The sequence below is a fragment of the Mirounga leonina genome, unplaced genomic scaffold (assembly GCF_011800145.1).
Source record: "Mirounga leonina isolate KUSES-001 unplaced genomic scaffold, KU_Mleo_1.0 Mir_93, whole genome shotgun sequence".
Classification (NCBI taxonomy): domain Eukaryota; kingdom Metazoa; phylum Chordata; class Mammalia; order Carnivora; family Phocidae; genus Mirounga; species Mirounga leonina.
The window spans coordinates 23,707,210-23,716,164 of NW_023270854.1; the positions used below are offsets into that span (position 1 = coordinate 23,707,210).

Below are 8,955 nucleotides of genomic sequence, written 5' to 3' on the forward strand. Positions count from 1 at the left end.
CCCCTCTCATGCTCTCTCTATCTCATTCTCTCTCTCAAATAAATAAATAAAATCTTTAAAAAAAAAAGAGTGTTGAGCTTCTTTTTCTGTGCTTATTGACCATTTATATATCTTCCTTGGAGAAATCTATTTGAACCTATTTGAAATTTCAAGAAATCTATTCCAATCATTTCCCCAATTTTTAATTGGACTGTCTTTATTATTGAGTTGTAATAGTGCTTTATGTGTTCTAGATACAAGTCCCTTACACATAAATTGTGGGTTGTCTTTTATATTTTGTATTTTATATTTGAAAAAAATATATATTTTTCATCTTGTGGGTTGTCTTTTCACTTTCTTGATGGTATCCCTTGAAGTGTAAAAGTTTTAATTTTGATGAAGTCCAATTTATCTATAGTTTGTTTTGTTGCTTGTGCCTTTAGTGTTATATCTAAAAATGTGTTCCTACCCCAAGGTCAAGAAGATGGTGGTCCTGTGTCTTCTTCTTAGAGTTTTATAGGTTTAGTTCTCACATTTAGGCCTTTGATCCATTTTGAGTTAAATTTTGTGTATGGTATGAGGTAGAGGTCCAACTTCATTCTTTGGCATGTAGATATCAGTTGTCCCAGCACCATTTGTTGAAGAGACTTTTCTTCCCCTATACGATTGTCTTGGTACACTATTCAAAATCAATTGACGGTGAATTTGAGGGTTTATCTTTAGACTCTCAGTTCTATTCCATTAATCTATGTGTCCATCCTTATGCCAGTAGCATGTATCTATATGGCTTGATCACTGTAGCTCTGCAGTAAATTTGAAATCAAGAAATGTGAATCCTCCAACTTTGTTCTTTTTCAAATTGCTTTGGCTTTTCTGGCTCTCTTGCATTTCCATATGAATTTAGAATCAGCTTGTCGATTTCTCCATGGAAACCATTTGGGATTTTGACAAGGATTGTTTTGAATCTGTAGATCAAATGTAGACGTTGCCATTTTAACAGTATTGCCTTCTGATCCATGAATGTAGGTTGTCTTTCCACTTATTTTTTCAGTTTCTTAGTTTTCAGAGTATGAGTTTTGCACTTCTTTTCTTAAATTTACTCCCAAGTATGAGACTATGAATGCCAGTCATTTTGAGGGTACAATTCAGACCTTGTCGGGCTTCCCCAGATCTATGATATTCTCAAAAGAGGTCAGGACAGAGATTGGATGGAACGGCACAAGTATAATACCATGAATAACAGAAAAGCCAGTTAAAAATGCCAGCATTGCAAAGCCCAGTTGACAGTCTTAGCTGCACATTAAAATTACTTGGAGAACTTAAACACTGTTCATTAGATTGGAGTCTCAGAGTGAGATTCAGCCCTTGGTACTTTTTAAAGCTTCCAGGTGATTTCAAAGTATAGCTAAGGCTGGGAAGGTCTATCATCAAAGTATCAAGTGACGAGCTTCTAGTCAGAAACAGTGCTATCATAGTGGTAATGACTTATTTTATCAGGTTATAATTTCATAACCTACATAAATGAAAATAAATATACAGATAGAGCTGTATAATTGAAAATTATCTGGGAACTGCTTTGGAAAACACTTTGGGAAAGTGTTCAAAGTAACTTATTAAAAAATGTATTATAAAGCACAGGTACAAAGAATAACACAATAAACGCCCTTATGCCCTTCACTTAGCTTCAACAACCACCAACGAACGGCGATTCTATATTTCATGTGTGTCCCACCCGTTCCCTACCACCACTCTTGAATATTTTGAACTAAACCCTAGAGAGAATATTTCATCTATAAATGTGTCAGTATGTAGTTTTAAAAAATTGGGATTGTAGCTCTAAAAGATTGTTGTAAAACCTAACCTCTGTACCATCATCACACCTACAAGTTAACAACGTGAGGTGATTCTTCTGTTGTGTAGGAAGAGATGGCAAGAGAACAGGAGATATATCGTCAGTATGTGGCTCAGCGGCGTGAGGAGGAGAGAGCTCAGGAGAAAGAACTGGACAGAGTATTAGAGGCAGAGAAGGAAAAGAAGTTGGCTGAGGAGGACAAGGAGCTGAGACTTGAAAAGGAGGCGAGGAGACAACTTGTGAATGAGGTCATGTGTACAAGAAAACTTCAAGTTCAGGAGAAACGTAAGGACATGAATAATAATAATATTATAGTTGGGCCTTAATTCAACTTAAGTAGCAACCAAAGTATTTATTAAGTAGGTATTATATGTAAAATGGTATGAGGAATGTAAAAAGGATTAAGGCAAGAGCCCTGCCTTGTAGAACTTACCTAATTTAATACATTGAGTATAAACATATGAAGAGTTTTATATCCTAGCAGATTCCTGCAGTCATGTTGGAGATGTTCTCAAGGTTAAAGGAACAGTATGTCTGTTGAATGGTCTGTGCACCTTAGTGACTATAAAGGGAAGTGAGAAGATAGGGCACAACACACACACCCCTCCTCTCTTTTACCTGTCCCTCTTTTCTTTCTGTAGGTGTCTCCATACCTTCATACCTTTACTTGGGTAGTTTTCTCTGCTTATGATGCTTTTGATCTTGAGAAATCGAGGCAATCCTTCAAGGCCAGCTCAAATGTCTCATTCCTCAAATATGTCCCCTTATTGGTAATAAATCCTCTTTCTGAGGCTCTCACTGTGGCTTGCTCACATCCCTGTCTTAGCACACCTTTGTATGCCCTCAGCTCCAAACAGTGCTTGGTCACGAAAGGAAATATTTGTTGAGAGGGTGAACTGCCACCTTCAGATTTCCACTGTCCCATGTCCAGCCCAGTGAACTGGAGAGGCAGAAGATGGACACGTTTATCATTCGGGTACCATTAGACTTCACACTAGTTGTCTTTGCAAGAGAAAACTCATTGATTCTCCACTCCAGGAATTATAACAGCCATTGAAAATTGTTAAGCCCATGTTAGGTGGAGTTGTAAGAAAATGAGAAAAAAGCTTATAAGCTAACAAATTTCTGTATTTACCCATGATAAATGTTTTAAAATATATTGAGACAACATGGAAAATTTAAGTATTTGGGGCCATTTTTAAACAAAGAAACAAAATCAACCATAATTCTACCACCCAGGAATAGCTACTATTCACAACTTCGTGTATTTCCTTCCAGTATTTTTACCATGTATATAGTAAATTAGGATTTATGTTGAATATATTGTTTTACAGCCTGCCTTTGCCACTTATCATAAACATTTTTCTCGGTCATTTTTCTTCAATTACAAAATTTATAATGCTGCCTAGAAATCCATTATAAAAATGGACCATGATTTATTTTACCTAAACACAATTAATGGACCTTCAGATTGTCTTAAATCTTTTTACTACTATTTTAGAATACAGGTTACTATCTCTGTATATAGTTCTTCTTGGCTTATATATGATTATTTAAGAAAAGTTCCTATAAGTGGATTTGGGGGCCAAAGATGTACATTTCAGATGTGTATTTCCCAATTGTATTTATTCTTTTGTGAACTCTGTTTTCTTTGTAATTTTGTCACCCTTACTGGATGCTTATGTTTTTAAAATTTAATTTATAAATACCTTATATATAATAAACTCTGGCCTTTTCCAGTATTTATTTTGTCATAAATAAACTCTCTTGTTAACACAAATTGACAACAGAACTGTTTGTCCTCAAGAAGAGAAAGGTAAGAAGTGTTCTAATAGTGGTAACCTGGTTTGAAAAAGGCTGATCATAGGTTTTCAGTGAAAAATGATTAAGAAAAAAATCTGTGTAGATCACACACATTCGAACCTAAACCCTCTTCTTCCCTTTTTGGAGAGGACTACTTCTACCCTATTGACCTAAGATACAGCCCAGTGATTGTAGGCTCTGCCTCTCTAAAGACAGGATGGCATTGATGCCCAGAGGGATGCCAGCAAGTCTTGTCTGAAGAAAGCCATTTACCAAAAATTACATTTGTCTTTCTTAAGTGCAACGAAAGGCAAAAGAACAGGAAGAGCGTGCTATGGAACAGGAACGCATAAATGAAGGTCTTAAAGAGCTTAACCGTGAAGAGAAGGAGAATTTTGCAAGGTATGATTTTGTTTTCTTTATTATTGTTTACTGCCTAAAAACGGGGAAGATTTTTAATGTAGAGAGAGGACAACATGCCATCACTCATGCATTATTGACATTTTTTTTACATCAGTATTACATTTGTCCTAAAAGTTCCAGTCATTTTACAAAATTCCATATAAAAATAAGCAGCAAACATCTTGGTAAAATTAAATTTTATTGCTATTGTATACATTGTGATTATAGACATTAGGTATCAAGCTGAACGAATACCTTAAAAAATAAAGTAAGTTAGAAACAATTTTTTAAAAATAGGCTCCAACATTAAATCCTAATGAAATAACAAGAAGACTATTCTTTCCCATGAAACAAACCCTGAAACACGGTGTGGCTTGATTAGTTGGAGTAGCAGAAATGGCTTCTGAGGATAGGAGTCCATGCAAAATGTCCTCAGAAGAATTTTTGTAGCCTCACTGGGCTGGAAAACTGAAATGTTCTAGGTGCTTTGGGAACTACCACTGCCTTCTCTGACAATGCCCCTCTGATTGCCACCACGAGGCTCTGGTGGAGGAAACAGGCAGATGCCTCTTTGCAGCATTTCTTGGACCATAGCACTCCTTTCCCACCGGTGACCAAGATACCCAATTCAGATGACCAGTGTGGTGGAGGAAGACGACTTGGCTCCTCTAATTGCTGGTCCCCTTTCCCATCCCTTGGCTCTGTCCCATGACTTACACATACTCAGTACATAGAAATAAGCTCTTTTCATTCTAGAAAGAGTGGGGTTTATATACCTGCGCCTATTGTTAGTTTGGGGGCACTAACAATAATTTCTGGTCTACCCTACTTACTTCCTGCTACTGCCTCTGCTCTGGAGGTCTTTCCTTCTCATTTTGAAAAATTTATTGTTGGAGATGTGAGGGGGACTTGATAAATAGCAATGTGCTTCCCTGCCCAACTTCTGAATCAACTGAGAGAGATGAAAAACAAGTATGTGTGGAAGGTATCATAGCTACCTATTGGTGCATAACAGAATACCCTGCAATTTGTGCCTTAAGGTGAGTTATGATTATCTCTCATGATTCTCTGGTGACAAGGCTCACTTGGGTGGTTCTTCCTTGGGGTCCCTCATGTGGTTCAAGTCAGATGTTAGCCAGGGCTACACTACCTGAGGGCTCAACTGCCCTGGACACCTAAGATACCTACTCATATGGCTGGCAGTGTGTGCTGAGTGTAGGACTCAGCTGGTGTTATCACCCAGAACACCTTTATGGGGCCTCTCCATATGCTGGGGCTTCTCACAGTGTGGTGGCTGGTTCTGACAGGGAGAGTTCCAATAGACAGTTAGGGGCTGCGCCTAGGACTGGCATAGCATCACTTTGTCATAATCTATTGGTCATAAAAATAGTCACCGGGGCCTATCCAGATTCAAAGGCTGGAGACCGAAGCTCCACCTCTTGATAAGGGGAATAGAGGTTCACATCGCAGAAGAGCATATGGGAGGGGAGATGCTACTGTGACCATCTGTAGAAAATGGAATCTGCCACAGAGGTATGTGCATGCTTTCTTTTCTGATAAAAGCTGACATTTAAAAATGTGGCTTATAGATTTTAAATGGCATGACCACTATGGAGAACAGTATGAAGTTTCCTCAAAAAATTAAAACTAGAACTACCATGTGATCCAGCAATCCCACTTCTGGGTATATATCCAAAATAATTGAAAGCAGGACATTGAAGAGGTATTTACACAGCCATGTTCATAGCAGCACTATTCACAATAGCCAGGAGGTGGAAATAATCCACATGTCCATTAACACGTGAATGGGTAAACCAGATATGATATATACATACAACGAATATTATTTAGCCTTGAAAAGGAAGGAAATCCTGTCAAATGCCAACTCATGCATGAACCTTGAGGACATTATGCTAAGTGAAATAAGCCAGTCACAAAAAGATGAGTACTCTATGATTTCGCTTATACGAGATCCCTAGAGTAGTCAAATTCATAGACACAGCAGATAGAATGGTGGTTGCCAGAGGCTGGGGGTAGGGGGGAAAGAGAGCTGTTGTTTAATGGGTGTAGTGTTTCAAATTTTCAAGATGAAAATGTCCCGGAGAACTGATTCACAACAATGTGAATGTCCTGAACACTACTGAACTCTATACTTAAAAATCGTTAAGTGGTCAATTTTACATTATGTGTTTTTTACCACAGTAAAAAAAAAAAACACTATAAAATTTAAAATGTGGTTTATATGTTTAAAATGTGGCTTATGTATGGAGGAAATTGTCTAGTTCATACTGAACAGAATGAGACACACACACCCACCCAGACCCCAGCAGTGCCAGGTCTCTCCGGCAGGGCTGTGGCCCTTTGACAGAGAGCAGAGTGGAAAACCGGCAGACTAACCTGTTCCTGGTTTGACCAGTAGAAAAGTCACTTATTCCTTGGAGAAGAGTGGGAGAGGGGATGGAGAGAGGCCAAGGACTCACTCCAGATAGCAGGAAATATTCTGAGTGGGCCAGAAGCATTCCCTCCCTAAAATCAATATTTGTTCTGTTTATCTTAATTATTATTGTGTAATAAACACATTAATGAATTTTCCATCTGTTTTTTCCCATCTCACCCTGATTTTAATGGGAATTTTAATTTGACTTCAAAAGTTACATTTTACTTCTAATGCCCTAAATAAATCCAAATGCTTTCTTTTACAATTTTGTACTTGACATTTCTAATACCTTAGGCGCTCCAGTTTGGCCCAGGAATACAGGAAGCAACTTCAGATGCAAATATCCTACCAGCAGCAGGCCCGGGAAGCGCAGAAAGCAGAGGAACACCGAGAGTTTGAAGCAGGGGTAGCAGCAAACAAGATTTGCCAGGACAAGATCAGGGAGATCCTGTCCTTCCATCAGGTGCTGCCCCGAAACATTCATCCCATGCGGAGGGCATACCTTGATAAACTTCCACCATAGTTTCATTAATGTTAATGTATTTTTTCTCAGTCTTTTAATGTTTTTAACTACAGTATGCTGGTCTGTTCCTTTCAACTCATGGATAAACTTCCTTTATTTCTCTGAGTTTGCATAATTCTACATAATGTTATTCCTTCAAATTAAACTTTTTAGACTTTTAGCCTTTTTTTAGACTTTATAGACTTACAAATCTGAATGATTTATTTCATATCACATAGTTACTTTCCTGACTTACCCCCCACACTTCCCTTTCTTGTTCATTTATTAATAGCTACACTTTCTCCCCGCCCACCCACTCAAACGCCTATTTCCTCTTGCCTTTCTCTCATATACATAATTGCCTTGTCTCATATACAAAATTCACTGTATCAACAGGGCAGAGCTGGGCCTAACATCTACTTTCATTAGTCCATCTATTTAAATATTACACAGATATTTACCTTGCATGTGACTTTAGCAAGAACAGAGCAAACCCCTTGCTTTTGTGGGACTTCTGTCCTGGTGGAGGAAACCAGGCAATGTGTTAAGTGCTATAAGAAGGAAATGGCAAGAGTGCTCGAAGATCATTTTGAGCAGCTGATACTTGAATGAACCAGCCATATGGTTATCTGGGCAGATCCCAGCCAGAGGAAACAGCCAGTGCAAGGGCCCTGGGGCAGAAGTCTGCTTAGTGCGTTTGAGGCATAGCATTTGTGCTAGAGTGGAGTGAGGGAGGAGAGAGTGGTAGAAGATTAATCAGAAAGGCAGTGAGGGCTAAATGATGTAAGGCCTTGGAGCCATGGTGAAGACTGGCTTTTACTTGGCTATGAAAAGCTGTTACAGGATTTTGAGCAGAAGAGCAACATAAGATGTAAGATGGTTGCTGGCTGCTGTGTTGAGAACAGACTTTGGGGAGACAAAAACAGACTCAGTTAAGGACTGATCATAGTAGTCCAGGTGAGAGGTGAGGATAGCATGGTAGCCAGCCTCCAAGATGGTCCCTATGATCCTCTCCCCTGTATCTCTGCCCTTGTGCAATCCCCTCCCACCCTAAACCATGGCTGCCCTGTGTGATCAGTAAGATACTTACACCCCCTTGCAGACAGTCAAAGTGTTATAGGGTCTTCTAGAGAGCCTCCTTAAAAGGGAGGGGAGAGAACTTTTGGAACGGCTGAGTAAGGAGCTCTGGAAATCCTCTTCCCAAAGGGCAATGATAAAATGGGAAACATTGTCAAAAACAGCCATTTCAGCACTGGAAATTGACCAAAGGCATGCAACAGATGGAGAAGCATTTATTCCAGAAAATCTACAAAACCTTGGTGAGAATGGTGGGAATCTATGGCATATTGGCCTGGAGCTACTGCCATACCCCCTCAGCTATGTATTTCCAGATTTGTGTTAAAACAGGATGCTCAGAGCTAGATAAAAACAGCCCAGAAGAGGTCTGCAGAGCCCAATAGAGTGGGACCACCACCTCCTTTAATCGGTGCATTATACTTCATTTAATGCAGTCCATGTTTGAGTGCCCACCATCCAATCACAATGCAGCAGCATTGATGAGCCTCATGGACATAATGATGAGCAAAATAAGTCAGACATATGCTATAAGGTTCCACTTAGGAACCTCTACCAGGGCAAGGCAGGTCGTGAGGACCTGCAACCTCACTGCCAGATTAGGCCGACTTGATGGGGAGCACCATTTGGAAAAATCCATGCTTGGGGCATTGTCAAAATAATGGTGATTTTTGTGGCAGTCAGGTAAGATCAACATCACAACTAGCCTGAGGTTGTGATACTGACGGGGACAAGCAGCAGAACAGCCAGAGATTTACAGGAAAATCTGGGGAACATGACAGCCATGGGCTTTGATATTTGAATGGGCTTCCACATATTCTTGGTAGTCTGGAAGTCTGTGTAGACATAAAGCAACATGCTTGCTCATTAAAGAACCTGGGCAGGTCCTAGCAGTCTACCGATCCT

At 39.4% G+C, this 8,955-nt stretch overlaps 1 protein-coding gene across 4 annotated transcripts in view; it reads left to right on the forward strand.

Moving 5' to 3' along the window:
• The window catches only part of CFAP53 (cilia and flagella associated protein 53), a 33,442-nt gene extending 25,806 nt beyond the window's left edge, over window positions 1–7,636 (forward strand). For 2 of the 4 annotated variants that reach the window (XM_034996173.1, XM_034996174.1), the window contains 3 exons: window positions 1,900–2,116; window positions 3,934–4,036; window positions 6,768–7,636. In XM_034996173.1, coding sequence (XP_034852064.1) covers window positions 1,900–2,116; window positions 3,934–4,036; window positions 6,768–6,996 — 549 coding nt within the window. In that variant the 3' untranslated portion in view covers window positions 6,997–7,636. Of the gene's footprint in view, window positions 1–1,899; window positions 2,117–3,846; window positions 3,900–3,933; window positions 4,037–6,767 lie in introns of those variants that run through there. The other 2 variants (XM_034996175.1, XM_034996176.1) reach the window with 2 other exon arrangements.
• Window positions 7,637–8,955: the final 1,319 nt, after the last annotated feature.